The 23063-nt window shown below is 45.2% G+C and overlaps 1 protein-coding gene across 7 annotated transcripts in view; it reads right to left on the reverse strand.

The window, feature by feature from the left end:
- LDB2 (LIM domain binding 2) overlaps positions 1-23063 on the reverse strand; it is a 477514-nt gene that overhangs the window by 73868 nt on the left and 380583 nt on the right. For all 7 annotated transcript variants that reach the window (XM_088836541.1, XM_088836539.1, XM_088836540.1 and 4 more), the window contains exons 4-5: positions 14161-14283; positions 11195-11278 (exon numbers count right to left, since the gene is read on the reverse strand). In XM_088836541.1, the coding sequence (XP_088692667.1) occupies positions 11195-11278; positions 14161-14283 (207 nt within the window). The remainder of the gene's footprint in view (positions 1-11194; positions 11279-14160; positions 14284-23063) is intronic.

Here is a 23063-nt window from a genome sequence, read left to right on the forward strand (position 1 = left end):
CAAAGTCACTTCAGTTATGTCTGACTCTTTGTGACCGCATGGACTGTAGACCTCCAGGCTCCTCTGCCTGTGGGATGCTCCAGGTGAGGATCCTGGAGTGGGTTGCCGCACCCACTTCCTCCAGGGTATCTTCCTGACCCAGGGATCGAACCCACATCTCCTGTGTCTGCCATACTGTAGGCGGATTCTTTACCTGCTGAATCACCTGGGCCAGGTCCTTAGAGTTTGTAGCTGATCTAATCTTATAAATCATAATTTGTGCCAACCTGTGAGACATTATTCTTCCTGATTTTCCGATGAAGAGAGTGGGCTTCAGAGAATTTAAACTTGTTCGAGACTGATATGGGTCATAAGGGGCTAGGATCTGGACCCACATTGCTCTAAATCTGAAGCACATCTGCTTTACTCACTACACGGCCTCAACAGTTCAGCCTCTGCAGAGAACGCCGCTGAGAGCAAGACAAGGCTAGGGCATTGAGAGGAACGGTTTCAACGACAGCAACAACTCACACATGACTTAGTTTTCAACACTCAGAGAAATGATTAAGTTACCCTCACACTGGTATTCGCAGCTATTATAAATGGTTAATATGATGACTATGTAGAAACAGGAAAAGTGTTTACCAAATAACATTAAGAAATCGTATGTGTACTGATTACATTTATGCAGAAATTATGCATATAGATGGATAAAGAGTAAGACCCACAAAGAAAATAGCTTTTGGCTGGGATACAGGACAATAAGATGCTTTAGCATTATTAGTTGCTCAGTCGTGTCCAACTCTTTGCGACCCCATGGACTGTAGCCTGCCAGGTTCCTCTGTCCATGGAATTCTCTAGGCAAGAATACTGGAGTGTGTAGCCATTCCCTTCTCCAGGGGATTTTCCTGACCCATGGATTGAACCCGAGTCTCCTGGTTGCAGGCAGATTCTTTACCATTTGAGCAACCAGAGAAGCCCAAGATATTTTAAAGATGCATTAAACAAAACAAAATGCTTAAAGAAGTGTGTGCATTCAGGCATCAGGAAAAGCTGGCCAAAGAAAACAGGCAAAAATAATCACCCACTAAGAAATGTGTCCTCAAGAATTTAAAGAAGATATTTCCAAAAGGATGAGATGGCCAGAATGGCACTTAGGGCAAAAATTAAACACTGATTCAGAGTGCTTTTAGAGTAAAAGTGTGGCACTGGGAAGTCTGAGTATCTTAAGCGGAGATTTTGTACGGCAGCGTGATCCGAAGGCCCCGTGCCAGGCTTCTTTCATTTCCTCAGTGCATTCAAGTCTGCTGCTTCTTATATTTCAAGGTAAAGTTCTAGGTAGCGACTTTGAAAATGAATCACACATTGTTTTTTAAGATGCTGTAGGGAAAGTGAATTCCTCTGAGTTCTATTACTTTTTGTGTGTGTATGTCATTCAAAATCCAGCCTTCCATTCACCAAACTCCCATCCACCAATCATCCATTCAAGAAGCATTTACTGGGTGCCTACCAGTTTTCCTGGTGGCTCAGACCGTAAAGAATCCCCCTGCAATGCAGGAGACCTGAGTTCGATCCCTGGCTCAGGAAGATCCCCTGGAAAAGCGAATGGAAACCCACTCTAGTATTCTTGCCTGGAGAATCCCATGGATAAAGGAGCCTGGTGGGCTACGGTCCACGGGGTCGCAAAGAGTCGGACACGACTGAGCGAATCACTTACCGTGATCTAGACCTTGGGAGGCCCTAGAAATACAAGACAGTCTACTTGATTGCAGCCATGAAATTAAAAGACGCTTGCTCCTTGGAAGGAAAGTTATGACCAACCTTGATAGTATATTAAAAAGCAGAGACATTACTTTGCCAACCAAGGTCCGTCTAGTCAAGGCAATGGTTTTTCCCGTGGTCATGTATGGATGTGAGAGTTGGACTGTGAAGAAAGCTGATCGCCGAAGAATCGATGCTTTTGAACTGTGGTGTTGGAGAAGACTCTTGAGAGTCCCTTATACTGCAAGGAGATCCAACCAGTCCATTCTAGAGGAGATCAATCCTGGATGTTCATTGGAGGGACTGATGCTAAAGCTGAAGCTGCAATACTTTGGCCACCTCATGCAACGAGTTGACTCACTGGAAAAGACTCTGATGCTGGGAAAGGTTGGGGGTGGGAGGAGAAGGGGACGACGGAGAATGAGATGGCTGGATGGCATCACCGACTCTGTGGACATGAGTTTGAGTGTACTCCGGGATGGACAGGGAGGCCTGGCGTGCTGTGATTCATGGGGTCGCGGAGAGTCGGACACGACTGAGCGACTGAACTGAACTGAACTGAACTGAACTACTTGTCCTCGGGTTCCTCTGAGTCTCACAGAGGGAACATGGAGGGACTAAACACGGAGACAAACAGGCTCACGAGAGACGATTCCTACGCAGGACCTGCCGAGAGCTGAGCCGCACGTCATGTGTGCAGGACACCAGGGGCACGGGGAGGGCAGGTGCCCCCACCGAGACTCAGGGAGAGACGCTCGGAAGAGGTGATGGACAGTGGTCCTGAAGCATGAGGAGAAGCTAGAGCGGGGAAACTGGATGGGAGGGAAGGGTAGGAACCGCGGGCCAGGCAGGGAGCCACACTGTGCCAAGGAATGTAGGCAAAAGAGCATGGCCAGCTTGCGGATGGGCAGGTGGTCCATGTGGCTACAGGATGACACATGAAGCAGGGAAGGGAGGTGGACCGAGCCTGGGAAGCGAAAGGCCCCGCTGCGGAGGGCTTTGAGAGCCCAAGTCATGAGCAGAGCGCTTGACGGGCGCACTAGAAACCACACAAGTGCAGCTTAAGTCACCTGCTGAGACCGACATGGGGGAGTATTAGAGCAACATTCTGGGATGATCTGAGGTCCCCAGCTGAGGCTGTACAGTGTGAACTGTGAACAGACCTACCTATCACAGTGTCCTCAACTCCTCACAAAAGGGAATGTGTCTTATCCATCCTTATAAACACCGCACCTCGCTCCTTTTGTGCCCGGGGCCTAGTAGATGCCACCCAAAATGTCTCTTGGCTAGATGATTGACTTAAAATTTAAACACAAAGCCAAACCACCCATAGTCAAGGGATAAAGCGGTGTTATCCTGTGGTATCCAGTGGGCAGAGATTGTCTGTTTCTACTGTTGACAGCAGATGAGTGAAAATGGCACATCCCACTTACGGCCACGGCAGAAACTCGCGGGGGTTTCCTTTAAATGCTTACGGACAGGGTTTCTGCATTACCAACCCTCATTCTTTTTATGGGATAGGAAATGAAACAGACGTCAGTTATTTCAGTTTCAATTTTAAAGTCTTATCTTTGAAGCTATTTAAAGAGAATAAATCCTCCACACAGTAAACATTCACATATAAGAACTGCATATAGGAAATCTGAGATGGTGGCAATTTCAAACCCTGAGTTAGAAAGGGTTTTCACTTTGATGAAATGGAAATAAAGAAGGATAGGACTTTTGGGTGTTCTGACCAACTGGAGCTCTTCTCATAAGCTCTGAACACAGGGGAATCTGATGAATGACTTGATCCCACCGAGAAGAAAGGACCAGAGACCCTACAAGAGCGTGCTTGCAAAGAGAAGGGAGCTCCACATGAGTGTATTTCATCGGAAATCAGTTAAGGGGGTGTTACACCCCATTTCCCAAATAGGGAAACAGGCTCAGAAAGGTCAAGTAACTTTTCCAAGGTCACACAGCTAGCAAGTGGCAGTCCTCAAATATATACTCTTGTCTGTCTGACTCTTATGCCCAAGTTAAACAAGCTTAAAATTTACATTCCAGTCATGTGAAGCCAACTTATTGGAAAATACCCTGATGCTGGAAAAGATTGCAGGCAGGAGGAGAAGGGGGCAGCAGAGGATGAGATGGTTGGATGGATCACCCATGCAATGGACATGAACTTGAGCAAACTCCGGGAGATAGTGGAGGACAGGGAGACCTGGTGGCGTGCTGCAGTCCATGGGGTCTCAAAGAGTGGGACACGACTTAGCGACTGAACAAGTTAAACTGCCTAGAATTCATCCACCCATCCTTCTCTGATGCTGCTCCTGGATGGGACCACCTACTCATCTTTCAGAATCAATTCAAGCGCCAGTTCCTTCTTGCAGACTTGGCCTCCCACCCCCACCGTCCAACAACCTCTCTGCTCCTTGTGCCTGGACTCAGATTGTGGGTTCTAATCCCTTCTTGGCCACTCACCGGCCCTGCGACCTTGGGGAAATACCTCCCTAAGCCTCAGTTTCCTCACCTGCAAAACAGGGCCAACAAGAGTCCCATAAAGTAGTTGTGAGCATTAAAAAAAAAAAAAACAACTCCTTGCCCAGAGCACAGCAGCATGCCTGGCATGCGGGAAACACTCAGTGATGTTAGCCAGCATTTTGTGCATTGCTGTAACCAGGCCAGATGTCTCTCCCAGCAGAGTCTTTTTTCTTTCTCCCCCACTAGACGGTGATCTCCTTAAGGATGATGGATATGTGGTGTCTCACTGATGCTTGTGGGATGAACCATGAATAATGGCTGAAGGAGGATCTGGGGGGGGGGGTGGGTTACTGGTGAACTCCACAGGCAGGTCTCATTGACCTGGACCCCCACATGCCTCTCCAAGGGCACCTGGCCTTCCCGTGGACCGAGCTCTTCAGGAGATTGGAGGGACAGTCTGTCTGCTGCTGTGTCCAGCAAACATGGCACAGAACACATACCTGAAATCCCACCTGCTTCTCCCCATTCTAGATCTAGCGTTCCCTCCCCAGAACACACTGATTGAGGGGTGCCATCACCCCCATGATAGTAAATTCCTCTGCCTCCAGGAGACGGTGGACACCTTCATGAAACACCCCTCCCCCTGCCCCAGTTTCCGGGACTCCTAACAACCGCTCACTCTGCAGGCCCGTTCTCAGCCCGGCCACAGCCAGGAGAACTCCCCCAGGGACACAAGGTCAGCAAGCCCTGGCCTCCCGGAGGTCAGCAGACGGCATCCAGGGAAAGCGAGGCCGCACGTGGTCAGGACGCCAGCCCTGCTCCGCCTCCTCCAGCCTCCGCTCTGCTCCCGTGAGCGCGCCCCCGGGCACCTCGCCCCTCCGGCCATGATGTGCTGGAGGTGGCCGAGGGAACGCAGGCAACCTGACAACTCAAATTAAAGGACAACAGCCGGTCTGTGGCCACTTCAAAAGCATTAGGTCAACAGACGCCGCAGCAGCGCGCTGCCAGCTGCTCCAGCAGCGTCATCCGTGTTCACGTCTCCGGACTGGGCCGTGTGCTTCGCCAGCTCCTTCCTCTAACTGGCGGAGCCGCCTCCTTGTAATCCCTCCCAGAGGCTGCCCTGAGAGTGATTGGGAATTTCAGGCAAAGGTGGGTGATCATAACTGCTTACCTCCTGTATTGCTTAATTTTGGTTCCTGAAAGACAAAGCTTATTGAAATTTCAGATGTCTGAGGTATTTAAAAATCTCCTATCCCTCCTTTCCAAAGCAGGGTGCATTGATGTTTAAAATTCTTCCTCTGATTTAGAAGGCCCTGGATTAGTATTTGCCCAGATAAAATGTCTGACTTCTTCTTCAGATGATGGGTGTGGCTAGTGAAATTCCTGGCTAACTCTGTTGAAACAACTCTTCCGGTGACTTTCTGAGGCTGGAGCCAAAAGCCCATTTCCTCAGAAGGATGGGAGAGCTTTTAAAGTAGTTTTTATAAATAAAATTATTTTCTTTCCTCTTTTTTTTTTGGCTGCTCGGCATGTGGAATCTAGTTCCCTGACCAGGGATTGAGCCTGTGCTGTTCGCACTGAAAGTGTGACATCGCAGCCACTCTGGACCATCAAGGAAATCCCAATAAATGTATTTTGTTACTGCTCAACTGTGTTGCAAATATTAGGTGATAAGAGTACTAGGAAAATGCTAGATCCTGGTTCTAAAATGAAGAAATTAAGCTTTCTCATTCTTGGTGACCACTGACCAGGCCAGGTCTTGTCATGGAAGCCCTCATGCACTGGTTTTGGGCTCTGAGTTTGAGATTCTGCTCAGCCATGACCTGCCAAGTGGTCCTCAGCTGCCCCGAGGGGTTGTGGATGGGAGGTTGGCTTCTATGCTGACCACCTTCCCTGCAAGACCCACGGGTTCCTCCCCAGGCTCTTCTCACAGGTCTTACACACCCCTCCAAGCCAGCACACCTCTCCCTGCCAACTTCGCCCACCAGCCCGTGACCACTACCCTAGGAAGGAGGCCACAGCTCCATGATGGAGGTCCATCACCTGGGACACTGCCAGGGAGACAGAGTGGGCTCAGAAAGTGTCCCGAACAAATCAGTAGGTGAATAAGGGGTTGGGTGAGTAGAGGCAAGAAAGGCAAATGGCCACTGAACCAGGATGCATGAGCCTGGGAAGCCAAGTAGGTTTGGAGGACTCTGAGTGAGAGAAGAGAGCCAGAAGCCATGTTACTCCAAGGAGCTCAGGCTGGAGAACAAAGATGGACACATAACAGGTGCTCAATAAACCGTGACAACAAACACTAACTGGGCACTTTCTGGTTGAGACCTTGGACTAAGCCCTTTGTGTGGGTTCTCTCTCTTAATTCTCACATTGGGCTTCCCGGGTGGCTCAGTGGTGAAGAATTCACCTGCAGTGCAGAAGAGGCCAGAGACACGGGTTCGATCCCTGAGTCGGGAAGATCCCCTGGAGGAAACAATGACAACCCACTCCAGTATCCTTGCCTAGGAAGTCCCATGGACACAGCAACTTGGTGGGCTATAGTCCATGAGGTCAAAAAGAGCTGGACATGACTAAGTGATTGAACAATAACAGCAAATCGTTACATTAAACCATACAAGGAGCTGACATAACTTTTGGTGAAGGAGATTAAGGATCCAGTGAGAAACACTGACTTCTCTGTCAAGGCAGGAAAGGCACTATCCAGTTCCTATCAATATCATCATTCTATGAGACAATACTGTTTGCAGCAACATGGATGGACCTGGAGGGTGTCATACTAAGTGAAGTAGGTCAGACAGACAAACTAAGTACCATAGGCTGTCACTTATTTGTGGAATCTAAAAAAAAAAAATGATGCAAATGAACTTATTTACAAAACAGAAACAGACTCACAGACATAGAACACAAACTTACAACTGCCAAAGGGGAAGGGGGTAGGTTTGAGATGAACAGACCCACACTACTGTACATAAAATAGATAAACAACAAGAACCCAGTGCAGAGCACATGGAACTATAGTCAATATCTTGCAATAACCCAGAATTGAAAAGAATCTGAAAAAGAATATATATATATATATGCATATACCATATATGTTCATGAATCACTTAGCTGTACACTTGAAACTAACAAAAATTGTAAATCAACTGTATGTTATTACAAAAATAATTTTAAAATCATCATTGTACATTCTTACTAGAAAGGCAGTGTTTTGCCATGGAGCACATAAGTTCTAGAATCAAGTTCCGGTCCTGTCATTTGGGGGTATAAAGCTGGATGACTGATTTTATTTATACCCCCTGTGCCAGCTCTTTTATGGGAAAGTGAAAGTGTGCACTGTTTCACATGGGCCATTGTGGAGTCCCGCTACATCAGGACAGCCTGCAGTACTTCACTTTAGGTAGTAGCCTTGGAAATGCGACTCTCTGTTGCGCCAAACCATACATGGGTCCCTGTGTCATTATCAGCAGCGGGCTTGATGCCATTCCCTCTCTGCTGGTTTGATATCCTTACTCTTTGCAGGCTGCAATCAAAAGACTGCAGACGTCGGGACCAGTGAACCTTGCTGATCCCATGGTGAAGGTCACCATTTTACTGATGACAACAGAGGAGCTGGGCGGGTGGGGCACATAGGGAGGAGGGAAATTCAGCATTTATCGCTTTGTGTTAAATGCAGCTGAAATGTGTAATAGTCTGTTCAAGATCTCAGCAGAGACTAAGCGACCGAGTCTAGGATGTACGCCAAAGTCCCAGATTCTTTGGAGGTGTCAGCTGAGGACATGTAGCGTGGGACTTCTCTATCTGCCTAAGGAAAGGCATCATTAGATGGTTCAAACGAAATCTCTCCAGGCCCCTAACAAGATGCAATGCCGGGCGGTGTGGGGCCGCCTTCTGAATTCCTGTGGCTGGAACAGCACTGAAGACCCCCATGTCCTACCCGCTCTGTGCCAGCAGCCCTTACGGGAGCCAGTGCTGAACGCAGAGCCTGGAGGCTGGGGAGAACACAGCCTCATCTGTCCCGCTGAGAGCTCTCTCCTCGGCCCCAGCCTCCTGGGGCAGACCCTGGTTTCCCTCTGAGCAGGAACCAGGGCCGTTTAGTGGAGCGCGACCTGGCTGAGGGTGTCCCAGGTGGCGGGCATGTTGGCGTGAGGTGGCGGGGGTGAGGCTGACTCTGGGTCTTGCCACAACAGCTGGGTTTGGTTCTGGGGCATCTAAACTGAATAGAAGAAGACTCTTCTTCCTTTACTCAGGACGGAGACCATGCTATCCTCAAGTTTAATTCTTCGGGCGTTCCTGGCCCTGGTGGCCTGGCCAGCCAGTTGCTCCAAGACCTGGCTCCCAACTAACTCTCTCTCCCTCTTCTCCTTGGCCTCTCCCTTCACATCTCAGCATCACCAAGCTGCTCGGCATCCCGCTCCCTAACCTGTGCTCCTTCCGCTCCCTCTGATGGGAAAGGCCTTCCTCCTCCTTCCTTCGGCTTTTCTTTATTCATTCTTTCACACTCTACTCAGGCATCACCTCCTCCATGAAGCCTTCTCTGGTTAATTCACCAGAGATGTCTGTCTTGTACTCCCATAACTCGATCTGGAAACTCCCATCATGATATTCACCCTTTCATATACAATGATCTCCCTTTATAGATCTCTCTTGATAAACCCTCATAGGGGAGGGTTTCTTCATGATGGGTGCCATGCCTTTTGTCTCTGAATCTTCAGCATCTAGTTCAGCGCCCATCACATTGCAATGAGGGCACAATTTGGAAACATTTTTGAAAATCATTCTTCATTTACAGAAGAGAAAGTCTTGCCAAAGCATTTCAACATGTAGAAGTATGCAAACGTGATTGAACTTAGAGGACTGCAAATTCAAAATTAGATTCACAAGCCTGCCCTTTAGGATAAAGAAACAATAGTATATTATTTTCTAACCTTCGGATTTGATAATATCAACCATTTTACTATTTTTGAGCTGAATAGATCCTACAGCACTGCTGTTTTCCTTGTTTAATTGGCATTTTAAAAAGCTTAAATGTGAATTTACTATGAATCTGATTCTTTCCACCTCTCAGAATAAACTGCCAAATAAATGAACACGTTCCAGTGCTTTTATCTAATAGTAAACATAAGTTTTCGGGTAGATAAAAAGGAAGAGAAACAATGGCATAAACACTCCAAAAGGGTGGGCCTCTGAAGAAGCAGGGCGACGTGGAAGCCAGCAACTCAGAGGCAAAGGGATGTGGACTGTGGCCACTGCCTTCCTGTTGGTTCTGGAAGCCAATGCTCGCTTGATGAAGGAAACCATATCATCTGCTTGCAGCATGGTGACTGCCACTCCACACTGAAAACCAGCATTGACATATATACACCGTGTGTGTATGTGTGTGCCAAGTCGCTTCAGTTGTGTCTGACTCCGTGCAACCCCATAGACTGCAGCCCGCCAGGCTCCTCTGTCCATGGGATTCTCTAGGCAAGAATAATGGAGTGGGTTGCCGTGCCCTCCTCCAGGGGATCATATATACACCAGCCAGTGTAAAACAGAGAGTTAGTGCCCATCTACTGTACAGCACTTCAGTGCTCAGTGATGACCCAGAGGGGTGGGGGTGGGGGGGAGGTCTCAAGAAGGAGGGGATATATATATATATATATATACACACACAGCTGATTCACTTTGTTGTATAGCAGAAATCAACACAACATTGTAAAGCAATTATACTCTGATCAAAAAGTGAATTTAAAAATATAAATAACACTGACTTATAAAAATGAATATAGAATATTTAAAAAAGAAACAGTGTGATGTTTGTTACCTGACCAACTATGTTACTGTCGTTGTTACCATAGACCAACTCTGGAGGCTCTATTATGTGGGCAGAGAGTTTTGCCTAACATTAATTTTTTAAAATAAAAATTCACTCTATATCTAAACCAGAAAATCTGTTACATGTTACACAGAGATTCCCCAACAAGCCTTAGAAATAAATGTCTGGTGTTCCAGCACCGAGGTGAGTTTCTTCAGGGGATCCCCTCTGGAAGACACACTGAGCCTCCTTAGGAGTGAGGCGTCCCTGGACCCAGACACAGAGGCTATGAACTCAGCAGCAGTTCATTGGCAACTTGAGACAATCAGAAGGGACACAGCACCAAAGCATTTGATGAGAGAGACATTGCCAGCATTTGGATAATTCATTCCGGGAGTCATACAAACATGGAGAAGATGCTCAACCCTGACAAAGTCTAGGCTCGATGCTTTTTGTTAGTTAAATCCAATCATCCCTTGATCACACACACACACACAGTGGTATAAGACATACACAATGTGCTGCTATTCACAATTGCCAAGGTCTGGGTACAACCTAAATGTCTATCATCAGTAGATGAATGGATAAATAAGAGGCGGTACATATATACAGTGGAATATTGCTCAGCCATAGAAAAGAATGAAATAGCATCATTTGCAGCAACATGGATGGATCTAGAGATGATCATACTAAATGAAGTACGCTAGAAGAAGAAAGACAAATACTTCTTAGAATAGAAGTAACGTCACATACACGTGAAATCTGAAATGAGACACAAATGAACTTATTTACAAAACAGACTGACAGATACAGAGAACAGACTTGTGATTGCCCAGGGAGAGATGAATTGGGGGTTTCGGATTTGCAGATGTAAACGACCATCCAAAGAACGGATAAATGACAGATCCCTACTGTACAGCACAGGGAACTGTATCAATATCCTGTGATAACTCAAATGGGAAAGAATACGAAACGAAAGAGAATGTATATACACGTATAACTGAGTCACTTTGCTGCACAGTAGAAATTAACACAACCATGTAAATTAACTATACCTGAATAAGATACACTTTTTAAAAGACATATGTATTGTGCTATATAAACCTCATTTTAATTCCTTGGTTCAAGATATGCATAAATCTCTAAAACGCTTTACAAACTCAACGGGAGATACTCTCGGCCCATTGGTCTTACCCTGAGGTAGTTGAGGGTGAAATTTGTCAGCCCCATCCTGGTGATGTTTTTGGACAGCTGATCCAAGACCTGAGGATCTTGTGCCTAAACAGGAAAAAAAAAATCAAATGTTTTATCCCTGCTAGATGGTAAGAAGGAAGTCCTGACTGTGCTACTGCTGCTAAGACATGCATCTTATCAGTTTTTCTCAGAGTGTAGGTTTCTGGAGATAATTTGTTTTACATTTTGAAGATACTTGCATATAATGTTCAAGGTCACCTTTGGATCAATGATGGTGCAAGACTCACTGCCAGGGAGTCAGACGGGAGAAAGCACTTTACTTCCTCCGTGAGAAGCCCTGTGTCTTCCAGAGGAGGGTTATTAAGCCCAATCAGGACACATCCAGGTCCCTGGCACCCCTTTAACCCTGAGGGGAGGTGGGGCCTGGGCTTGGCAGAACCATGTTTTAGGGCTTCCCAGGTGGTGCTAACGGCAAAGAACCTGCCTACCGTTGCTAATGCAGAAGATGTAAGAGACTTGGGTTCAATCCCTGGGTTGGGAAGATCCCCTGGAGAAGGAAATGGCGCCCTACTCCAGTATTCTTGCCTGAAAATTACCATGGACAGAGGAGCCTGGCCAGGCTACAATCCATGGGGTCGCAAAGAGCTGGACATGACTGAAGTGACTTAGCACACATGTACACAGGCTTTAAGGACTGGCCTTTGCTGTGTCTTATGATAATAGTTTTTTTTTAAAAGATCTTCAAATTTTTTATTCTAATCTCTATTAATTATCTACTGATGTTGTTATAACCTTGATAGTATATTAAAAAGCAGAGACATTACTTTGCCAACAAAGGTCCGTCTAGTCAAGGCTATGGTTTTTCCCGTGGTCATGTATGGATGTGAGAGTTGGACTGTGAAGAAAGCTGATCGCCAAAGAATTGATGCTTTTGAACTGTGGTGTTGGAGAAGACTCTTGAGAGTCCCTTGTACTACAAGGAGATCCAACCAGTCCATTCTAAAGGAGATCAGTCCTGGGTGTTCATTGGAAGGACTGATGCTAAAGCTGAAACTGCAATACTTTGGCCATCTCATGCAATGAGTTGACTCACTGGAAAAGACTCTGATGCTGGGAAAGGTTGGGGGCGGGAGGAGAAGGGGATGACAGAGAATGAGATGGCTGGATGGCATCACCGACTCTGTGGACATGAGTTTTAGTGAACTCCAGGAGTTGGTGATGGACAGGGAGACCTGGCGTGCTGTGGTTCATAGGGTCGCGGAGAGTCGGACACGACTGAGCGACTGAACTGAACTGAAGTGAACTGAACTGAGGTTGTTTATGGCAGGGAGGACATATTTTTATTTTATTTTTGACCACATCATGAGGCATGGGGGATCTTTGCTCCTAGACCAGGGATCGAACCTGTGACCCCTGCAATGGAAACGTGGATTCTTAACCACTGGACCACCAAGGAAATCTCATGACAGTGTTTGTAGCAGCTTGGAGTTGACTCCTATATTTGAAAATTTTGGAACTGCCATGAAATATATTAATACATATATATTAAAAATGTCTAACTCTCCTCCCTGTTAAGCTGAGGCTAGAAACAGATGTCCTCGACAACTTTCATCCTGAAGGACTGTAAAGGTATGCGTTCTATTTTCAGAAATATCAGCCACATTAAAAATATCAAGACGTCATGTTTCATGGGCCACCCCCAATGTTCTGTTTGGCGAGAAAAGAAAACAGATTCTTTCTGGATTCCATTGTAAGGTGAGTCTCTTAGTCATTGCTCTTTCTTTCTGTTCGTTTTTCCTTCTTTCTTGTTAGATATAAACTATTGCTAAACAGAGCAAGTCTTAAGTAAACATCTCCTTGCCTCCGGGTCTGCATTCATGAGACCATCTAGGTTATACCAACATCTTAATTTATTCTTTTTCTGTACTTAATTTCCCTCAGAGTAATGCAACCAATTGGTTTTGTGTATATAAATAAAAAAAAAAATAAAACTAATGTAGGTGAAAATAGCTTGCCATCTTTCATCTCAATTTCTGAAAAGAGGGTCCTCTGTAGACATGCTAAGTCACTTCAGTTGTGTCTGACTCTTTGCGACTCTATGGACTGTAGCCCACCAGGCTCCTCTGTCCATGGGATTCTCTAGGCAGAAAAACTAGAACAGGTTGTCATTCAGTACTGGAGTGGGTTGCAGTTACAACTGTAATTGTATTCTCTTTTCACCACATAGGGTCTTAAAAGTCAGGCTCAAATCTGATTTTGCTCCAAAGCATTTTCCCAGAAACTGCTGCATTGTGCATTCTGGAAGAAGCATTTATTAAGTCAATGCCTGGTGATTCCTTCTTAAGGGACTGACCTGATAAGTTTCTGTCAAGTCTTACCATTAAAACATCTCTCTAGATTGGCATCGAATCCACCCTTGCACCTTCTTGATGTCCAACCAATTTGATATGCTTTATAGCCAAATGTAATCAAGAGGAACCCAGGTCTTCCTCGGGTTTCCAACGCCGTGGTTAGGAAGTGTGTGGACACATATCTGAGGTATGTGAACCCCACATCTTGTCAGATGGTTCCAGTAAAAACTGGAAACTGTTTTTCCTACTCCTTGTTTTATTTCTCTCCTCATTTATACATAACAGGTTTATTAGCCCAGGCCGAGTGGTACTTGATAACAAATGCGTGGAATTTAAGAAAGGTACAGACTGTTTATTGATGTAACCTCCATTTGGAGTTTAAAATAATAAAGTAGGAAAGAAAATAGTCTCACAATTTACCAAACTCAGAAACAAAGGAGGGCAAAGGGGCCTGTGGATGAAAACGGTTGAGGGGAAAACTCAAAATTTAGAGTTAATTGCCTCAAGTGTGAAGTTTCTGGGAGCTCTTTCGCAGTGGGAAAACAGGGCTTCTCTTTTCTGGGTGAGATGAGGGGGTGAAAGGGCAGAGAGAGAAACAGAAATTAAGGTACTCACGTGCATGGCTAGAATGCTCCTTGGGACTAACTCTCTGTATTGTCTAATGGTGAAGTGCCACGTCTTTATCCTCATGAGGTCGTCAAAGGTGAACTCCAAAATCAGTCTGCCTTCCGTGCACACCTGGAAGGGACAAACGGGGGCTCAATGCTCACGCACTCGATGATCGCGACGTGTTTGTAATTCACACGTCAGCCACTCCGCGCGGCCTCCCTGACTCCTCTTGGGAGGCGCTCGACCTTGGCAAAAACGTGGCACAGCTGATGCATCCATGGAGAAAGGTACCGGCTCTGAAATCAATGGGGTCAAAGGTCAGCACAGCAGCTCACCAGCCATGAGCCACTGGTGACTCAACGAGTTTAGTTTTGGCAGAAACTCCACGAGCCCCTATTTCTTCATTTGTAACTATGCAGACAAAACCCATCTTATAGCGATGCTATGTCAAACACCCATAACATTTGCATGCTCTCACCTCCTTTCTCCTCCACTTTCATCATCCTTCTGGAATAAAGGGTTTTAGCTCTGTTCTAATCTCGGTTATCCTACTCTGGGAGAAAGTACCTAATAAAAGTATTCCTGTGCTTAAGTATGAGTTACTTCAAGATCACCCAGGCAGGAGGAGAAGGGGATGACAGAGGATGAGATGGTTGGAGGGCATCACCGACTTGACGGACTTGAGTTTGAGCGAGCTCCGGGAGTTGTCGATGGACAGAGAGGCCTGGCGTGCTGCAGGACATGGGGTCACAAAGAGTCGGACAGGACTGAGTGAACTGAGCTGGACTGAAGCAGAGGAAGTTTTCGTTTCCAAAGAGAAATGTCAGAGGGTGGTGCTTAACCCAAGGCTGTGGGGTATCAGTTACGGATGTTTGGAAAAAAAGGCATTTTAGAGTAAATCCCTTGAGCCACATTCTATTAGCCATGACGAATTCTGCTTGTATAAAGGGCCAGGCTTTGGGGAGCCAAATTCATCTAAGATAAATGTATATTATTAATGAAATATAGTGAGTCTTATAGAGTGATCAGTGACAGGGTAGCATTTTTATCTGCTTTTGAGAGTCAGATGATTTTTGGCATGCAGTTCATTTTTCTTTTTTTGGCATCTTACAGGATCTTAGTTCCCTGACCAGGGATTGAACCTGGGGTCATGGCCGTGAAATGGCCAAGTCCTAACCACTGGACTGTCAGAAAATTTCCTAGTTCCTATTTTATTCACATTTCTTCTCACGGTTGTGCTGTGTGTTTAGTTGCTCAGTCATGTCCAACTTTTGTGCAACCCATTGGACTATAGCCTGCCAGGCTCCTCTGTCCATGGGATTTTTCAGGAAGAATACTGAAGTGGGTTGCCATTTCCTTCTGCAGGGGATCTTTCCGACCCAGGGACTAAACTCGCATCTCCTGTGTCTCCTGCACTGCAGGCGGATTCTTTACCTACTAAGCCATTGGGGAAGCCTTTTTTCACTGTTAATGACTTTGAAATGAAAGAAAATGTGGGGAAGTCTTATGCCACTCATTCTATCTCAACTCTAAGATGGGAAGCAGTGACAGTATACTGGTGCAGTTTAAATAATTGCAGCTCATTATTCAGCCCACGTTTGCCTAGAGAAGCAGTACAAAATAGGAGGTTTTGGCACCAGAAAGTCCTAGATTCAAATCTTGACTCTGTTTTCCACTTATTTTGCAACTTTTGGAAAATCAAATAGATTCCATAAGTTTCAGTTTCCTCATCTGCAAAATAAGGATAAGAATACCCTTAGATTGGGATGTTGGGAAAGTATATTAAGTGAAATTTTGTGTATAGATTGCCTAGTATTGTTGCTGTTGTTTAGTCGCTAAGTCATGTCCAACTCTTTGTGACCCCATGGAATGTAGCCCACCAGGCTCCTCAGTCCATGGAATTCTCCAGGCAAGACTCCTGGAGTGGGTTGCCATTTCCTTCTCCAGGTGATCTTCTTGATCCAGGGATGGAACCCATGTCTCCTGCATTGGCAGGTGGATTCTTTACAGCTGAGACACGATGGAAGCCTGCCTGGTATTGTACTTGACAGTAAATGATAGTTTAAATATGAAAGACATGCAACCAAAGAACACAGAGTCTTAGACCAGGGGTTGTTGTAATGCACTATCTGAGACCTGGGGGGTTATGAGCAGTGTATCGGGGGCTCTTCTGGGAAGAGCTAAGCCTCCACCTAACACTGAGATTCCCACTCACTTTCTTGATTCAACCAGAACAACTTCAGTTTTATCTGTTTTAAGTAGTGGACCTCTGATCAAGCCTTTCTGGAGAAAGATTTCTTAGACTAAAAGAAGTATAAAACTTTGGAAATCATTGCACTTACACTTAAAGAAAAAATAACAGTCAACTGAATAGGGAATATGATCATTTTAGAAATAGTCTAAACCATCATCCATGAAGATAATTAGCAATGTAAATCATTCTTTTGGGCTTCCCAAGGTAGCGGTAGTGGTAAAGAACCCGCCTGCCAATGCAGGAGACATAAGAGACATGGGTTCAATCCCCAAGTCAGGAAGCTCCTCTGGAGCAGGGCACGGCAACCCTCTCCAGTATTCTTGTCTGGAGAATCCCATGGACAGAGGAGCCTGGAGGGCTACAGTCCATTGGGTCAAAAAGAGTTGGACATGACTGAAGTGACATAACACAGCACATCAACCTTTTATGAAATCTTAATAATCACTTCAAATGTCTTTTCAAATGAGTCGGTTCTTTGCATCAGGTGGCCAAAGTATTGGAGTTTGAGCTTCAACATCAGTCTTTCCAATGAACACCCAGGATTGATCTCCTTTAGGATGGACTGGTTGGATCTCCTTGCAGTCCAAGGGACTCATTTGAAAAGACCCTGATGCTGGGAAAGACTGAAGGTGGGAGGAGAAGGGGACAACAGAGGATGAGATGGTTGGATGGCATTACTGACTCAATGGACACGAGTTTGAGTAAACTCCAGGAGTTGGCAATGGACAGGGAGGCCTGGCATGCTGCAGTCCATGGAGTCTCAAACAGTCGGACAGGACTGAGCAACTGAACTGAACAATCACTTCCTTCTTTGGGAATTTTATACCAAAAACCATCATTTATTGAATTCCAACTATGTCCTAGGCACTGGGTTAGGTGCTTTCTAGTCTCTCTCATTTAAAGAACTATTTTCTTTAAACAAGCAAAACACTAAGTGCAGGAGAATTAGTAACCTGTTGATAGAGTGCCACTTCAGAAAGATGATTTAAAAAAAAGATGCTAATAACACCTGCCATTTTCATTTCATCAAAGGTCTCAAGCGCTGTCAGATAATTATTGATAATCTGGGTGAAGGCCTCTGACTCAGATCCAATTAGCACAAGCTGTGGGTAATTCCAGGCATTTGGGCTCCTTGCCCCCAAATTCCTCTACTGAGTGGTTTTCAGAGCCTCGTTTCTGTATCTTTGCCATGAGAGTCGAGTACAGTGAAATGGGGGAAGACTTCAGCGTCCCCACACCACTCCTCCAGAGCCTTGCCCATCAGCATCAGAATTAATTTACCAAGGTTTCCCAAAGAGTTGCATGGAGATTAAGCCACACAATTCTTCCCTGAGTGTTAACAGGACAGAAGCCACCGGCAGGGGAGGCTTTCCCAGAAGAGAGGTGACTATAGCCAGACATGGGCGGAGAAATGTCTTGACAATGCAGGACAGGGATATTTGGATACCATAATCCTTTTCTTTTAAAGAGAGGGGGTTATTGGCTGTTTAAGCAAATATTAGCCCAGTTAAATGTCATGCTTTTTTTTTTTTTATTATCTAATCTATTTGTTTTGTGTTTATGAGACACAAACCCAAGGCAGAGAGAGGTTCTACAGGAATAGAATTTCATGAAGGGAAGGCCTGGATGGAGTTCTTCTGATGAATTACTCAGTTGGAGAACCTCTAAGGCCATGATCAACTGTGTTCTTTGTTTACTCTCATGTACCAAACCAGCTGAGGACTCTTCTTGCCATCAAACTGCTAAGGGCCTATGAAAAGAATCATTGCAACAACCTTGGACTCCTCCTTTCTTAGCTAAATCCAAGGACTCAGGTTTATCCCAGACATAGCATGTGCAAGAGAGGAATCCTGAGAATTGAATCTAAGTCGCTTGTGTTGAGTGTTTTCTTTAAGGGAAACTAAATGACTGAAGTGGTGTCAAAGTCACTCAGTCGTGTCCGACTCTTTGTGACCTGATGGACTGTAGCCCGCCAGGCTCCTCTGTCCATGGAATTCTCCAGGCAAGAACACTGGAGTGGGTATCCATTCCCTTCTTAGGGGATCTTCCCGACCCAGGACTGAACCCAGGTCTCCCGCACTGCAGGCGGATTCTTTAGCATTTGAGGAGACTGGTGACTTCTTTGAATGAAAGGATGGGAGACGATTTGGTCAATGCTGACCTTCCCCAAGAAATTCTTCCCACAGCCTCCTCCCAAGCCCTGTGCATCCTCGCTACCCCCTGCCCCCCTCATGGAGGTCAAAGGAAACTGAAGGTTCTGTGACTTATTTTATTTTACATGCAACAATCAGAAAATGAAATAGAGATGCTTAAGAAAAAATATACATATACATATATATATTCCTTGTTTGGAAGAGTTAAAAAAATGAGCATAGCTTTCGAAGAGGAATTAATGTTTCCTCTTTTCAGAAAAACTCTGCGCATTCCTCGTAATCAGGACAATTAATGTAGCTTTTATCTTAAGTTGGCCTTTTTTTTTTTTTTTAAAAGCTGCCTTTCACTTGGAATCCGAATTCAAAAGGGTCCCCAATTAAGAAAACATTTTCTGTTGTGCTGAATTCACGTTACTGTGAGCTCTGACATTTTGTTTCTGTGGTAACCAAAATCAGCTGATTAGTTGGCATGGCAACAGAAAAGATGTAATCCCAGCAGACACACTCTAATCAATGCCCCCAGCACAGATGGTCTCCGGAGGATCAACAAGAAAGGGGCTGGCAGCCTTTCAGTGCATCACGTGTTGGCTTGAGACTAGGCCAGGAACAAGAGAACGAAAAAAGAACATTTCTCAAACTAACCCCTAGTTTTTTAACCCTTTTCTTTCTTTGCCTAATTGTGAGGCAATACTGACCATGTTGCTATATAACAAAATGATTCTCGTGCAGCTTTTCGAAATACAATATGCTTGTTAGATGGGAGTGTTCATTTAATCTCTCTTGGTCTTTATGCTTAGAACAGTATGCGTGGACTAGGGCTTTGAGATTAACAGTTGCATAAAGCTCAGTGTATCTTACTTGGAAATGCTGCAAATGTAAATCCATAGTGGTTTAATTGCTAAGTTGTGTCCAACTCTTTGTGATCCCATGGACACCTTTGCCCCTCAGGCTCCACTGTCCATGGAATTTCCCAGGCAAAAAATACTGGAGTGGGTTACTATTTACTTCTTCAGGGGATCTTCCTGACTCAGGGGTTGAACCCGGGTCTCCTGCATGGCAGGAAGATTCTTTACCTACTTAGCCACCAAGGAAGCCCATATGTAAATACATATATATACATTTATTAGAGTGATATACTCATTGATGTTATAGTAATTCCATTAGAGTCAGGATGAGAGCATAAAGGGCTTTCCAGGTGGCGCTAATGATAACGAACTCGCCTGCCAAATGCAGGTAGATTTAAGAGGCACAGGTTCAATCCCTGGGTTGGAAACATCCCCTGGAGTAGGGCATGGCAACCCACTCCAGTATTCTTGCCTGGAAAATCCCTTGGACAGAAGAGCCTGGTGGGCTTCAGTCCACAGTGTTGCAAAGAGTTGTATATGACTGAAGTGACTTAGCATGCATGCATGAGAGCATAAATGTATACATCTTGGAGTATAACATTAAATACGTACATACACATTTATTAGAGCAATGTAATCATTGATATTACAATAATTTGGATAGGATAAGAGTATAACATGGGGTGCCCTGGTGGCTCAGATGGTAAAGAATCCGCCTGCAAGGCAGGTGATGGGGGTTCAACTCCTGGGTCAGGAAGAATCCCTGGAGTAGGAAATGACAACCCACTCCAGTATTCCTGTCTGCAAAATCCCATGGACAGAGGAGCCTGGCGAGCTACATTCAGAGGGGTCGCAGAGTCAGACACGGCTGAGCGACTGAGCACACACACAGGAGTATAACATAATAAGAATGATGAACTAACTGTCAGAGACATCAGTGAGGATTCATACTGGGAAAAAAGGGAAAGTTACTCATGGTGACTCTTCGCGACCCCATGGACTGTAGCCTGCCAGGCTCCTCTGTCAATGGAATTGTACAGGCAGGAATACTGGAGTGGGTATCCATTCCCTTCTCCAGTGGATCCTTCTAACCCAGGGATTGAACCCAGGTCTTCTGCACTGTGGGTGGATTCTTTGCCGTCTGAGCCACCAAGGGAGCCCAGGAATAATGGAAAGGGTAGCCTATCCCTTCTCCAGTGGATCTTTCCAACCCAGGAATTGAACTGGGATTTCCTGCATTGCAGGCGGATTCTTTACCAGCTGAGCTACCGGGGAGGCCCACACTGGTTGGTATTTCCATGGTACTTTTCCACAGTAGTAAATAATTTCACAGTAAATAATTGAGATAAGAAAAGACCATAGCCTATGTTTATAGAAATGATAAAATGTCCAATAATGGTTGTAATTATGGTTCCAGTTTGTGAACCCCAAAATAATGCAACATGTACCCCAGAGACGGTCCTTTCAGTATCGGCCAGAATTCACATCCTCAAATCTAATTCAAGGGTCTTTAATTCTGAAAGCCTTGGGGATTGCTCTTCTGATTATTAAGCTTTGTTTCCAATTTGATTCAAAGTTGAATACGGAAAAGAAAGCTTTCAGAATATATGTGTAAAAACTCTCATTACAGCATCTATAGTGTTCCGAGGGTCAGGAAATTGCAAAACATGCTTTGTGGTCCTGAGGAGTATTAAATATTACTGCTGATTAGGGCTGTGGCTGATTTTTGATTCACAGTTGACCACATTTTCATAAAAGCAACTCAGAAATGCAGAGTCAAACACTATTTGGAGAATTGGAGTTTGTTGATAGTCTAAATTAGAACAATGTGACAATGCCTACACATAATGTGCTAAGTGATAGGATGTACTAATAGCAGGCTCCCCTTTAAAAAGAATAAAGCATCAGCTACCAAAGTATTTTTCTTTGTGATACTGAAAGGTCATTAGCTTTCTGATTTCTACTAAATCACCATATTATTTTATTACACAAAGATGAGTTATTTTTAATTAATATAAGAACAAAAGAAAAATTGGAAAGATTCTTTGGGTAGTATAATAATCACCCAAGGAACAAAAAAAAAAAAGAGAGAGAGAGAGAAAATGAAACGCTTTGGAATATTCTAAAAATAAATGTGCATAATTAGCATCTGGACGAAGGCCACACGGCTGAGCTACATTTCCCAGAAAGTGATATTTTTCATCACAGTATAGAAATATTCATTACTGGAGCTGGCAAAAGTATTGCCACGGAGTAGAGTCAGATGGGTGATCTAAATAATTAAAGCTTGAAACCCAGAGAGCTGAGTTCCAGAGAATGTCCCCATGTGGGAGGGGGTGCTCCAGCAGGGAGAGCAGGCAACCTTGGTTTCTTAATTTGAATGGTAAAAAAAAAAACAACACCTTATCAGTTCATAGGAAGAATGGGATTCTTTTCGATTTAAAACCAATCTGGCATGTACAGCACGATATCTTCAGAGCAACTGACTATGTTCATTTCTGAAAAAGCTTTGGTCTGAGAAAGAAATGCGAGGGAATATATGAAAGCCTCGTTGCAGTGTGCATTTTTATTTTCAGTGGCTGCAGGCTTTGGAAGTAGCTCCTTCATTACAGCCAAGTTTAATTATCACGGGTTCCTTTTCTCTGAAAGCATAAGGAACTGGTGTGGTTTTCTTGAATGACCTAAAAGTAACACTACTGTTACTGTGTTCAGTGGCTCAGTCATGTCCGACTCTTTGCGGGCCCATGGACTGCAGCCCGCCAGGCTCCTCTGTCCACGGGATTTTCCAGGCAAGAACACTGGAGTGGGGTGCCATTTCCTTCTCCAGGGGATCTTCCTGACCCAGGGATCGAGCCTGTGTCTCCTATGTCTCCTGCACTGGCAGGCAGATTCTTTACCACTAGCGCCACGTGGGAAGCCCGAAAGTAACACTGTGTATGTGTGTGTGCGTGTGTGTGTGTGTGTGTGTTAGCTGATCCGTCGCAGAATACTGGAGTGGGTTGCCATTCCCTTTTCCAGGGGAAGTAACACTGCTGCTGCTGCTAAGTCACTTCAGTCGTGTCCGACTCTGTGTGACCCCACAGACGGAAGCCCACCAGGCTCCCCCATCCCTGGGATTCTCCAGGCAGGAACACTGGAGTGGGTTGCCATTTCCTTCTCCAATGTGTGAAAGTGAAAAGTGAAAGTGAAGTCGCTCAGACGTGTCCGACCCTTAGTGACCCCATGGACTGCATCCTACCAGGCTCCTCCGTCCATGGGATTTTCCAGGCAAGAGTACTGGAGTGGCTTGCCATTCTACAGAAAGGATACCGAAGCCACAGAAAAAGGCTTTCCCTGCAGTGCTCGGGCTTTGTAATGCTAGAAGTGGCTCCTGTATCCACAAGGTGATTTCATGTTTGGTGTCTTCAACAATAAGTGAGTCATGGACAGAGTAAACCATCACCCAGGTGACCATTCCTCTTCACACAGCAAAACTCTCTTCAAGACCAGCACGCTCCATCACATGCAGTGGGAATCTTCCTTATCCCAGACTGGCAGCTTTTCTCTCCGCTCAATGGTTAAAAAGGGAAAATGGAAAAACCCTCCTCCTGTTCCACATTTAAAATGTCTGTGGATGATAATCAAGATACCATAAACTCAATAGCACTGGATGATTCG

The sequence above is a fragment of the Moschus berezovskii genome, chromosome 5 (genome assembly GCF_049115385.1).
Source record: "Moschus berezovskii isolate FMDL1 chromosome 5, NW_MosBer_1.0, whole genome shotgun sequence".
In the NCBI taxonomy this organism is placed as follows: domain Eukaryota; kingdom Metazoa; phylum Chordata; class Mammalia; order Artiodactyla; family Moschidae; genus Moschus; species Moschus berezovskii.